Source organism: Tympanuchus pallidicinctus, unplaced genomic scaffold, assembly GCF_026119805.1.
Source record: "Tympanuchus pallidicinctus isolate F22 unplaced genomic scaffold, pur_lepc_1.0 scaffold50, whole genome shotgun sequence".
NCBI lineage: Eukaryota > Metazoa > Chordata > Aves > Galliformes > Phasianidae > Tympanuchus > Tympanuchus pallidicinctus.
Genome location: NW_026294770.1, coordinates 53257 through 66850, shown reverse-complemented (window position 1 = coordinate 66850; position 13594 = coordinate 53257). Strand labels below are relative to the sequence as shown.

Sequence of the window (13594 nt, the reverse complement as noted above, 5' to 3'; positions counted from 1 at the left end):
ACTGTATCTCTGCTTGGGCAGCAATGTCTCTGGTTTGCTCACACTTAGACTGCCCCTTTTTGAATTCAGAAATCACTAGAGTTCCTCCTGTCCAATTATACTGCTCATCCAGCTTTTATTGGAGTGGCTAAAGTCACTGCTGTCTGGAAGCAGAAGTGCATGGAAGAGTTGCAAGGGATTGTGCACTGATATGCAGACAAACTTTTAGAGTCCTTCTGCAGCACTGGAGTTGCCATTCCTTCTATCAAACAGCTGAGACTTCAGCAAATTGGAGAATCCACTACCAAAGGGAGGTGTGTCCTTTAAGTCTCACACAACTTTTCTCCTTCCTCCAGTCACAATACTTGAGTTCAGCCTCTTCTGATGAGCCCCTTCAATGGATCTAATACATTCTCCCCAGTGTCCAGAGGGCTGTGCCTCTTCTGAAGCTCCATGTGTGTGACTGAAGCAAGAGTGTTGTTCTTCTTCCAGGATGTTCCTTCCTTGCTTTGTACTGTTGAGGCTCTAGTCTTAGACTGGGGACCCTTTTGAAGTGCAGCCGAGCACCTGAGAAGCACAGACATCCTGAAGGGATCTGGGTGTGCTGGCTGACATCAGACTCAAGAAGAGCCAACATTGTGCCCTGTGGTCCATCCAACTGCATTTTAGAATGCATTACACACTCCACAGACAACTATTCAAAAAAGGAATTTCTCCCACTGCAGTTAGTCTTGGCGTGTCTTTGCCTGGTATCTATTTGGCTGTTCTGGGCTCCACAAAGGAAGAAGGATGTTCAAGGATGTTCACCAATGCTCAATTAGCTCATTGCCTTGATAACACAGTACTTGATTTCATAATATTATCTGAATCAAAGTGGAACTTCCCATATTTACTCTGTTCAAGATCTTAGGGCAGATCTTGGCTAAAGTCACTGCTGTCTGAAAGCAGAAATGCATGGAAGAGTTGCAAGGGATTGTGAACTGATATGCAGACAATCACTGTAATCTACTTTGTACAAGGACTCAGATTCTTCATGTTTTCCGAACAGACTCCAGAGTCTCCATCAAGGAGCATTGGCAAGTTGAACAGTATTGATAGAACTTGTATCATGAGGAAAAAATAGATATATGTGAAAGTGGTCAAACACTGGATCAGGCTTCATGGAGAGGTGGATGATGCCCCATGCCTGTCAGGGTTGAGAGACATTGTGATAATGCTTTTATGAACATGCTTTTCCTTGTGGTTAGTGCTACTGGGGTCAGACTATTGAACTTGATGATATTTGCAAGTGCCTTCCAGTTCCTCTCCTCTCCATTAGCTCTGTTAGTAGGAAGACACAGATTAACAATATCTATTGGAATCCTGAAGTGCCCCTGATGTGACCAGGACAGGCGTTTCTATGCAGGATGCACAAGTCACACAAACACTCAGCTGCTGATGAACACACGTGTGGAATCATGCAAACCTCTGTACCCACAGGCAGCTGCATAAATCCAGCACACAGGCTCTGGTTATTTCTCACCAATGTCCTAATAAGCATGCTGATATCTTCTGACTTTTCTGGATTCTTCCAACACGTGAGCTGAGTGTTCTGCCCACACTGATGTGCGCTGCCTGGAAATGCTTGGTTTTTTCTTCCTGCCACTCATCAGATGCCTTTCATGAGCAATGGGAGTGACATAAATCAGGATGTGAGAAGTAGCAAAACTAACACACAGCCCATACCAATAGCTGGGATGTTTTGCATTCAAGAGGTTCTTGTCATAAAATAATCACTGCTTCTAGGGATGCCTCTGGAAATGGGGCAGCTTGGGTCTACTATAAAAGCCAGCCCAGCTCCTTGCTCTCTCATCCACTTCTCTCTCCTCCATCTTCTTGGGAACCAGGTGAGTGTGAAGCCACGTCTTGTTCTGTTCTCTTCATTCTCCAAACAGAGCTCTGAGCTCAGCAGAACTCACAGCTGCTATTAGTTCTGTTCCATGCCTGTTTCTGCTTGTCATGATGGAGAAGTGGGGAGAATATCATAGCCTGCTGTAATCAGATGTCTTGTGGACTAGGGTCTGGGCAGTATTTGGATAGGTCCCAGTGGCTTTCATTGGGCTCTGTCAGGATGAGACCAAGAATCCCTTGGACATCCCTGAACTGTCTTTAGCTCCAAGATCTGCCTGAGTATTGATTCCTTATAGTGTGATGCTAGGCTGCTCCTCACGCATCCCCATGTTCTGCTTCCTCCCTGCTCTCCCCAAACAGGTGCACCTCCATCCCTGAGACATGTCCTGCTGTGACCAGTGTGTGCCATGCCGGCCCTGCGGCCCGACCCCTCTGGCCAGCAGCTGCAATGAGCCCTGTGTCAGGCAGTGCCAGCCCTCCACCATCGTCATCCAGCCCTCTCCCGTGGTGGTGACCCTGCCCGGACCCATCCTCAGCTCCTTCCCGCAGAACACCGCCGTGGGCTCCTCCACCTCCGCTGCTGTTGGCAGCATCCTCAGCTCTGAGGGCGTGCCCATCACCTCGGGGGGCTTTGACCTCTCCTGCATTTCCAACCGCAGCTGTGGCAGAAGGTGCCCCCCCTGCTAAAGGTGTGGATGCTGACCCAGGCAAGGACCCCCAGGAATGCTGAACGTGGCATTGGACAGAAAACGAAATGTGCTGTTTTTGCCTTGCAAGACAGACTGCTGTGGCCATAATGGCATCTCTGTTAACATGAGGAATGTCTACCGATAGTCTCTTTCACTCTCTCTTTCTCTCTGATATCATTCTTGTCTTTTCACTTTAGAGATCACTGTTAGTACCCCCAAAATGCTGCCTGAGTGATCTGCTCATCGCTCAAAAACTCTGGCCTGGGAGAGAGAACTCTGTGGCCATGCTGCTGTAGAAAAGGAGAACAGATTCTTGTCTGCTCCTGTTACTCAACACACACAGAGCTCTTCTTTGTGTGATATTTCTCTCCTCAGACTCATTAAACGCTTCTGCATCCCTTAGTGTTCTCTTCGGTGCTGGTGTTTTTTTTTTACCCCATAAGTGTAGAGATGGACAAAAGGGAAGGGGATGTCTTTGGTGAGAACAAGCTAGGGAGACTGCCTCACTGCTTGAGTTAATGGAGGTCTATGCACAGGAGGGGAAGACATTCCTCAGCGTTCCTCCACTGCCAATGACCATCAGTCTCCGCCTAGCCGTGTTTCTCCTTACACCGGTCTCCTTGAACCTTGGGCATGTCAAGTGAATGGAGATCTCCAGAAATGGCATCCTCAGGAGAGGATCTCTGCGCATTGGGGAGGCCCAGCAAAGACAGTAGTCCCACAAACTCTGGGGAAATCTATTCAACTGGCTTTGTGAGGAGCAGAATTTGGGAAGGAGACTCAGAAAAAGGTGTCCTCAGAGGCCATCAAGAAGTGGGAAGGCATGGTTTCTTTGGGGTTGGACCTCTGTCTCTATTCCATTTTCCCATCCCTTCCTCCCACCCATCACTGAGGGTACAGCTTCCCTGTGTGCTCCTAGCAGCCCAGCAGAGCTACTGGCCCTGTCATACTTTTCCAAGCAGCCTGTATTTGAGAGCTTCCACAGGGAATTATTACTACCAGTTACAGAAGGCCACACATTGGAGCCCCCAGTCTCTCTGAGCCCACCACAGCCCAGTGTAACCATAAGGAATAGTTCTGTCCTGGTCCCTAGCCAGGGATCTCTACACAATAGCACGGTCCTCCTTTTACTGTGTTGAAGGTGTACATCTCTACGGCCCAACCTCCTGCTCTCTTCCTGCCCGCCAAGATCCTTGAAGTTCCAGTGCATTCAAGGGATGGAGCTTCCTGGTAAGCTATGTTTGGATCTGGCCTTGGCCTCTGATAGAAAGGGATTGATGCTGAGAAGGCAGGGACAGGTGAAGAATGCCTTCTGGTGAGTGAAAGCAGAGGGAATAGAGAGAACTCTGGAGGTGATGCAGATGTAGGAAACTATCATGAAAAGCACAGTGTAAGGACGATGATGACAACAGGAACCATAAAGCCCAGAATAAAGCCTGACGGGATCCCCGCAGGCCAGCCCCAGAAGAGGCCCCTCATCCCAGTAGAAACTGACAGTGATATTCCTGGTACCCAGCCTGTAACCAGGCAACAAGGACCATCTTGAGACCCACAGGTACTGATTGCTCCCTGCTGTGACAAAGGTGAGGCCAGGGTCAGGAGAGACATGGAGCAGATAATGACAGACAGGAGCATGTGACAGCTGGGATGCTCTGTTTAGCCCAGGAGAATGCATTGAATCAGAAAAGTCCTGTTCTCCTTTGCCATGGCCCTGTGCTTTCAGAAGGAGTGATGTCAGAGGGAGGTTTTCCAGCTCAATAAGAACAGCAGCAGACTTCACACAGGATGCCATTTCCTGGTTTACGTGGTGCTCTCATGGCCTCTGCTGATCACTGCTGGAATCAATCTCTCTCCATCTCCTCTCTCTCTCACTTCTTCCACAGACACAGGTGTACAAAGATTTGTTCATCCTTCTCAGGCATCCATTCACCCATTCTTTACCTCAAGAGCGATCCTGGAAGAAAAATACAAATTATAGTCTCAAGTATAGAATTTTTCTTGTTCCTGACTTTTTCTTCTGACTCATACTTGGCTCAGAAATCCTTGGTCCTCTCAATGCTAATACTCCGAAGAAGCTTCTGTGAGGGAATGGGTGTAACAGAGTCCAGAAAATGAAAAGGCAGCGTAAGTGGAAACAGCCACACAGCCCGTATCATTAGCTGGGATGTTTTCCATTCATTACATGGGCTACAGAGCATGGTCTCTTTTGTCTATAGCACTCCCATGTCTAGAGCAGTGCAGGGCCATCATACCAACAACAAAAGTGTCCTCTCCTCTCTGGATCAAGTCAAGAAATCCTCTTAGCTCTCTGAGACATGCCCTGCTACGAACAGTGGGTGCCATGCCCATCCAATGGTTCGACCTCACCAGCCATCACCTGAAAGCAGCCCTGTGTCAGGCACAGTAAAAACCATACTGTCATCATTAATCCCTCCCCATGATTGCAGCCCTGCTTGGCCTCAACATCAGTGCATACCTACAGAACACCTCTGTGGGAACCTCCACCTCTGCAGCAATTGACAGCATCCTCAGCTGTGGTGGAGTCTCCATCACTTCTGCGTGCTTTGATCTCTTCCGAATTTCCGGACACTACGATGGCAGAAGGTGCCCACCATGCTCAATTCCCCATTTTCTACCCTTTTCTCTCTTTTCCTTGTATTCCCTTCTTTTGGCTGTATAATTTCCCCATAGCCAACCTGAGTGATATGGGACCAACACAAGGATTGCATTTTTAAATCTTGACCAGGGGGGGATGTGCACAGATTTTTGGCAGCTCTGGTGCTGCCCACACAACACGGCCCTGTGGAAGAAAACTCATTTCCCTCTTCAGTGTCACTGATGTTACCTGCATCCCAGTCCCAGCCTCCATGCGATCTTTTTAATAGTAATCTCAAGTTGCTAGGATTGAAAGGCAGCCCTGGACTGCACATGATAATGTGAGGATTTCATGACATGGAAAGCATTCGTATGGAAGAATTACTACTAGAAAACCATGCATCATCTTCTCTGCTCCTCCCAACCCTGAGATTTCTACAGGGAAGGAAATTCTTAAAGAAGTGCAATAGCACCATTTAGCTCTCCAGAAAGGAGGCCACTCTGGGAAGGCCTGCAGGGAATTTGGGCAAGTGTCAAGAACAAAGAAGCAATCTGCTTGGGACTGCAAAGCTCAGATGAGTTTCAGACCACCTGCTTAAAGCCCTCAGTGCACAGCAGAGCACACAAATCACAATGCAGCATCTGGTCTCTGCACAGCCCATGCAAAAATTGATGGAGAGGAGTCCCAGATGAGGGTCTCTAACATCACTTTTCATTCCTCTCAAGCCACAGCCATCTGTCCCTTCTGGAAGAGGACGCTGGGCTGCAGATCTCTGTGTGCTCAGGGAAGCAGCGCTGCCAGGAGAGCTGAGGGCCCCTTCCCCAGAGCTCCGCCTCCAGCACACACACCTCCTCCCTCCCTGGGGTTGTTGCACGGCCAAGGAAGCTCCCTGCACCAGGGTGTCCTGCACAGCACAGAGGTACAAGGCGCTGTCAGACAGCTCGACTTCTGCCAGCCGCAGCAGGCTGTATTTCCCGGTGGTGTTCAGCCACGTGGTGAAACGGCCGTTCTGCTTGGAGCCTGCTGCTGCCTGATATGTGACCAGCTGGGGAGCTTGGCCTTTCTTCTGCTGGTACCAAAATAAGCCATAAATGTTAGCTGCCTGGTATGTGCAGGTGGTCTGGAAGGTGTTTCTCTCCTGCACTGTGACCTGTCCTTCTTGCTGGCTGACAATGGTCTGCCCCACGGCACCTGGAAGAAGAAAGCAAAGGTGAGCAGCTCTGCAGGGAAGGTTCCAGGCTGCTGACACGGAATGGATACAAAACAGCAGGAGAGAAGGCTCCCTGTCCTTTGTCCAGCAGAAAGCTGTTGAGGTCTGGGCATATGAAGGTGGTTTTGGAAGAGCTCTGAGCTTCTGGTCCCGAGCAGATCCTGTGCTGTGCCCCTGCTGAGAGGAACAGGGGGCATTCTGTTGTGGCTGTGGAGGGTGAGCGACCCATGGAGCTTCTGGGAAAAGATGCATTGTGTTTCTCCAGTCCTGTCAACATAAAGGGCTCCTAAGTCTCTCAGTATAAACAGAGCTAAACTGAAGGGTGACAAGTGTGATCTCTGGCTGTGCTGACAACCAGGAGAACAACAGTCAGTCAGCATTTGCCCAAGGTTTATTGTTACCCAGGAGCTGTTTGCCACAAAGCCCAGTGAGGCTGGTGAGCGCTTTGTGGGGAGAAGATGGGTGCCTTGACTAAAAGCCAGCACTTACCCAGCAGTTGTCCCAGGAAGGCAGTGAGGACGAGAGAGCTGCGGTGCATGCTGAGACCGAGCCTCCTGTTTGTGAGTGAGCAAGAGGCAGAAAACCACCTCCCAGCCCCAAGACGACAGAGCTGCCGGAAATGACTCTGCTGGCTGCACAGGCAGGGCACTCACTGCCATAGCAACACCCACAGGTAACAACACCAGTTCTCTTATAAGCCCGAAGCTCAGAGCCAAGCCCTGTTCCTCCTCTCAGGCTAATCAGGACTGCAGTTCCCCAGTGCAAGCACACACCTTCACCCACTGGCTCACAAGCACTCCCACAATCACAGCCCATCAGTGTGAGCACGGGCCCTCAGCTCATCCAATACCCCTGCCTGGAGCCTGGCATCCCTTACCCTGCATGTGGTCTCCTCCTTTGCTCAGGATTGGCCAGCCTGCTGTTTGCTGGCCAACAGATGCGTGCAGTCACCCACTCCTCTCACACACATCCCCACACTCGTGCTGATCCCTCAGACATTGCCATGGGATCTCAGCCTGCTGAACCTGTTCTCCCAGGCTTTGTGTTTCCTTACCCACCTCTCTCCCAGACTTGAATACTCTCCTTCCGGTCACTGGTTTAATCCTGATGTGCTGTGGATGTTGTTTTGGTTGCTGGCACCCAGATCTCTCCTGCACAGCAGTCTCAGCATCTACTGGCCTCGACCTTGAGGTGCTCCCACATGAGAAAGAGAGCACAGTTTATTTCAGCGCTGCACAGCCAAGTCAGGGCTTATTAAGGAGACAGGTTGGGCAGTGGTGCTCAGGCATAGGGCTCATCCCAGCAGGTGTACTGACTGGAAATTTGTGACCTCCCTGCTCTGCACTGCATCACCTTGTTCCTTTCTGCAACCTTTTTGTGACACCTTTGACCTTTATATAAACATTCATTAAAATGTCTGCATAGCCCCACGAGTCCCTCAAGAGCATTCCTTCTCTTTCTTTTCATCTTATTGCACGTGACTCACAAAGCTCAGGCTCAATAACTTCAAGTCTAAGAACCATACTTCCCTATATGTCCATCAGTTGGGGGCTGAAGAGTTCTGATCTCTGTCCTTGTCTCCCTTTTTCATTACAGACTGGGGTCATTCTATACTTTGTTTGTCGGTTTCTTTTTATTTGTGGTTTCCTTTAAGCTGATAAGTGACTTGATCCACAGATGAGCCAGTAGCCCTCACAGGAAACACAGCTTAGAGTGGCCTCTGCTGAAACTGCACCTCACTGCCAGCGGCCCTGAATCCCCTCACACAATCACTTCGCCTGAGAATAGAGCTACTGTGGGGATCGCTTGAAAGTGTCTGTGACCTCGACATGCCGTGTTCATGAGGGTGTGCAGCTGGAACGCCTTTCTCCGGAGGATGCCGAGCGGTGCGAGGGACGCGTTCCATGTCAGCACTGCCAGCTCGGCGGCGCCGGGAGGGAGGAGCGGCAGCGCCCCCTGCGGGCCCGGACGGCACTGTGCCCCCGCCCCGCCCCAAGCGGTTCGTGCCCGGCCGCAGCCCCGGCTTCGCTTCCCGTGCGCCCACGGCGCAGTAATACAGCGCCGCGTCCCCGAGCCGGGGCCGGGCGAGACACAGGGCGCTGGAGCGGCGGTCTGCCGACACCCACAGCTGCCCCTCCGGGTCCGGCACCTCCTTGGAGTCTTTAGCTGTGCTGACGATGAATACGAGTCCTCGGCCCCGGAGCTGACGGTACCAGTGGATGTATTCATATGACTGTATGTTGGGGTGTGAGCAGGTGATGTTGATGCCGGTGCCCTCGCTGGTCTCTGCCGCTGGCTCCTGCTGCACCTGGGCTCTGCTCACAGCCACTGCCGAGAAGAGAAGCAGCAGCAAACTCAGAAAATCCATTTTCTCTCCCTGAAATTTCATGCAGGAGGAGAGAGGTGCACGAGGTCAGAAAGATGCCAATCGTCCAGAGGCGTTCGAGGCCCCTCAACCCCCCGCAGCCCCGCAGTGCTGCCCCGCGCACCCAGCAGCCCCGCGGCCCGGCACTGCCGCATCCCGCCGCTGCGCAGCCCGCGCCGCGCTGCCCCCGCCAGCCCCGGCTCTGCTCCACCCGCGCCGCCTCCTCCTCCCCGCCGCCGCCGCCGCCAGCTCCGCCCCGGGCTGCTCCAAACCGCCTCGCTGTCTTTCGGGTGTCTCTTAATGCCATGTACAACATCTGCTTCAAGGGACATATCTGAAGAAGGAGCAAATGGAGTGCAGTTGGTCAGTAATTCCCTGAGTTCCCTTTCTCGGTTCTTCTACATGTTTCAGATGCATGTTTTTTTTTTTTTTTTTTTGTAGCTACATCTTCAACTCATGGACACAAGTATGTTCAACTGGAACAAGATTTCCGTAAGGATTTCTCCCTTATAGGGAATAATGTTCCACTCTCCAAAACTCTGAGAAGAGATTCAGGGAACTGGGAGGCCTGGGGATGAGTCTTATTCATGGGAACTGAGGAAAAGAAGCATTCAGTATTCCAGTGTTTTCCATTTTGCTTCTCACCATTTCCACTACCTCACAGACCAATGAGTATACATTCTCCTCAACCAGAGGAGTTTGCATCCCTGTCAGACACAATAGAGGCAAGTGCTCACAAGAGGAAACAACGTTCAGATGCATGGGATATGATGCAGTCATCTGAGAACCCCATTCAGGAGAAATTCGAGAGAAATTTCAGTTTAGGACAGTGGCCTAACAGCGTTCCTAGTGATGTGTGGTACAGAGAGAGACTGTGAAGAGAGGGAATTGTAGTGGGAGCCTAGCAAAAAACTTTGAAGCCATTGACCTTGACTAGACAAGCCTTGCATTTAGGAATTGAGGAGTGACGGAGACCAGCTCAAGACAGCTGGGACAGACGGGCTTAGGCTCTGATGGCACAAAAGCAATGTTTATTGAAGGCTCATTCTTTTTATAGACTAGATACACTACAACATCGTAAATAATTAGCAAGTGTGAAACAAAGCACAAAGCAAGCTGTTCTTGTACTCCCTTATCCTAGTTTCTTGTGTTCTGCTTACCGAAACATGAGTTCTTTCTTCCTTTGCCAATCAGTCACTGTTGTTTTTGCTAGAAGTATCCATCCCTTTCAGGGTCACTGTTGTTATTGCTAGAGGTATCCATCCCTTTCAGGATGAAACACTGTAACACGTTACTGACCCTTTCAGGCCAGTCACGAAGTCCGCACAACAACAGTTCCCTTCAGAGGAGCCCTTCTATTATCCCTGAGGAACTGCAGTAATGGAATCAGCCTGAGTGCACCATGCCCAGCTGTGCTCTGTGTGCCAGAGGGTAAATGTCAGAAACAGAGTTCCATCATAGATGGAGAAGATGGAGCTCTCTATGGAAATGTTCTGCACAGTGTGATTTGGGTAAATCTACTGGTTGTGTCTGATGCAGAACAAAGATGGGGTTCCCAGCACCAGAATGAAGCTGTGATGTATTTTCTGACACTAGACCTCTTCCCATTGTATCTTAATAAATCCAACACTTAATTTCACACTTTGTTGTTCTGCCTTTCTTTGGGGACCTGGAAAAGATCCTGAACAACTTCTGCTCCCGTATTCTCCCCCCAGGGCAAAAAAGGAGGAGGCAAAAGAGGCTAGCAGAATTTTCCTGAGAGCAGCATGAAGTGGAATAAAGTCACACCCAAGAACTGGGCTACTTTTTGCCAGAAGGGCCCCAAGGAGCCCCTACAGAGTGACTCAACATGACATGACATTGTCTTTGCTGGACTCTTCCAGTGCAGGAGCTGAATCTTTTGTCCAAACGGATTTATGTTGTCCAGAAATACTTGAGTCTCTCTTTCAGCCATTGTAAGGTGCCTTCAGCAAGGACTGAACGTAGCATAAAGCTGGAAATGAAAGTGAACAGCACAGGTAAACAATGTGCTGCCTATGCCTGCGATATTTTGCATTCAATTGGACCTTCTCAGAAAATATTCTTGTTGTTCTTTCCCCTCAGAGATCTCTACTAGCACCCCTCAAAACCAGCCTCAAGTGACCTGCTTGCCTCTCTACAATTCTTGGCCAGGAAATATGGGCCCTGAAGCAACACTGCTGTAGGAATGATTCTTGTCTGCTCCTGCTGCTCCCCACACTCAGTGTCTACTCTGGGAGTGATTTTATTTCCTTCTTCAGACCCATTAAATGTTTGCTGCATCCTTTAGTGTCCTTCCCTGCTTCTGAGGAAGAAGGGTGGCTTCTTCTTAATCCAAGAGCAGTGGCAAAAGCTAACTGGACATAGCAGTGGTTGTATCTGGGTAAGAGAAACAAGAAGATGTAATGTATGCAAAGGAACAGTTGAATCTGGCAACTGCCAAAGCATTTGGTTTAGGCATGTTTTTGAGGGAAAGATTTTCAAAGCATGGCAAGTGTGTGTTTCTCCCTGTGGGGAGATGTAAACTGATACTGAAATTCCCCTGCATTCCCCAGGCTTTGTGCACCTGCAGTCAGATCTCCTGCACTTCAGCCAAGCCTCAACAGTGCAGAAGGGCTGCTGTTGGGAGGTGTCAGGTGAGGATGCATTTGGGGAATGATGGCAGGGCTGGATTTGGATGCTGTTGCTGGTAGGAATGTCCCAACCATAGCATTCTTCAGCACAGTGTCTTGCTTGGCCCAGTTGTTCCCAGGATGAAAGAATCCACAGGTTCCCTGTGTGTTGCATTTCCTGCTGTTTTCCACCTAGAGACTTGCAGTCATACCTTCTTTCTGGCCACTCCTGGCCACGCACACTTCAGGTACAGGTATGCACTCATCACTCATGCTCATGCACACACATGGCTGGAGAGGCAGGGGCTGAGGCCTTGTGGAGCTGACTGAGGAGACACTAGGGACCTTTCTGGCAGATCAAGGCTGCAGTGCTCCGAGCAGGACAAGGCTCCAGATGAGCTGCCAGCACGGTTTGCAGATGTGCAGATATGGCCCAGTGGGAGGAGCCCAAGGAGGTCATGCAATTTCCCACAAGGCAATGGCATGAGGAAGAGAATTGAAACCCTGCAATCCAGCCCACCTTCCTGAAGCAATTGGAGCGAGTTGGGATGGAGAAAAAGAGGAAGACATGGCAGAGCTGCATGCAGGGAAGCCCAGGCCAGCATCACTTGCCTGAGGTGGATCCATCTCAGCACTTTGAGTCCTCTGCCATCACTGACTCATTCCTGGCCCAGAAATCCTGGGGCCTCTCAACCCCAGCACTCAGAAGAAGCCTGCAGGAGGGAAAGGTTTTGGCACAAGCCAGAAAATGAACAAGCAGCATGAAGGGAAGCAGCCACACAGCTCATGTCAGTGACTACACACCATTCTTCACAAGCACCACAGAAAATTGTCACTTCCATGAAGCTGTGCCTGGGCCTGGGGCAGTGCAGGGTCTCCATTAAAGGCAGCTCGATTCCTTCACCCTCTAATCAACATCTCTCACCTCTTTCTTCCTGGTATCCACATGAGTCTGAAGCCCTTCTTCCACGTCCTTTTCTGATCATGCCTGTGTGGGGCTTGGCTGAGATGGATTTTCCACTGGGAGAGACAGTAGCCTCGTTGCATCTGGCCAGGCTTTTCACATCACACCTGGATAAAGTGAAGACAATCTTTTACCCCTTTCTTCATTTCTCTCGGGCCATAAGCATCTTCCTTTGGATTAAAGGCTGAGATTCCTGGGATTGTTAACTTGGAGGAGTCAAAGAGGGGATCATATCAGTGCTTATAAATACTGAAATGGAAGGTGTCAAGAGGATGGGACCAAGAACTTTTTATAGTGCCCAGTGTGGGAACGGGCACCAACACTCTCACAGGAATCTCCATCCGAACATGGGAAAGGACTTCTTTACTTTGAGCATGAAAGAGCAGAGCACTGGAACCAGCTGCCCAAAGAGCTTTTGGAATCTCCTTCTCAGCGGATACTGAAAACCAACCTGACCCCTTTGATCAAAAGCTGCAATGACACTGTGGCAGAACTCCACTGTCACACCTGTGCCCCCTCCTGTCCTGGTTCTAGATCTGGTTCTATCTGCCTCCTTCCACAGCTCCTTCCTACAGAACACTGCTGTGAGATCCTGCATCTCTGCTGCCGTTGGCAGCATCCTCAGCAGTGATGGAGTCCCCATCAGTTCTGGGTACAGTGAACTGTCTTGTACTTCCACATGCTACAGCAGCAGATGGTTTCCCGCTGTTCTAAAGACACTCATGAGAGCCCAGGCAAGGTTCCCTCTGACTCCAGAAGATATGAGGACTGAGTTCCTGGCCATTGATGTCAGAAAGGCTGAGTGTCCAGTGCTTTCTTCTAAAAACAGGGCAGCTAGGGCTCACTGGAAACAAAACTAAAGTCTGATTTCCCCATCTTCTACTCTCTCTTCTCTCTTTCCTTTCTTCTGTGCATGTAGACTTGAACACCCCAACAGCCTTCCTGGACTTCTGCTGGCTGCTCTCCCTTTGTAGGGCAGTCAAATAAGTTTTCTGTGGAATCTCCTCAATAGATGATGGGCACAAATTTCTGTCAGCTCCTGGTTCCTGTTTACACTGACAGAGCTCTCTCGAAGTGAGATCATTTCTCTCTTCAGAGTCCTTACAGTTTGTTTGTATCCCAAACTTTGCCTCCACATGATCCTTTTTGTGGTGGACTCATGTAGCCAAGAAAGAAAGGCAATCTTTATTGTCAGAGGATAAGCTGAGGACATGAAGGGAGACTTTCATCCTCTGGAGAAATGGAGAGATGTGATTTGATAAATGGTGAAC

General features: G+C 50.0%; 3 gene segments (V, D, J or C); all 3 read right to left on the bottom strand.

The window, feature by feature from the left end:
• LOC128091707 (T cell receptor alpha variable 4-like) overlaps nt 1-13594 on the bottom strand; it is a 149450-nt gene that overhangs the window by 116756 nt on the left and 19100 nt on the right.
• Nucleotides 1-13594, bottom strand: part of LOC128091715 (T cell receptor alpha variable 4-like) — a 53147-nt gene that overhangs the window by 30021 nt on the left and 9532 nt on the right.
• On the bottom strand, nt 4802-7090 carry LOC128091724 (T cell receptor alpha variable 1-1-like). The segment is given in 3 exon segments: nt 4802-4935; nt 6003-6345; nt 6854-7090. Coding segments are annotated over 3 exon segments (396 nt in total).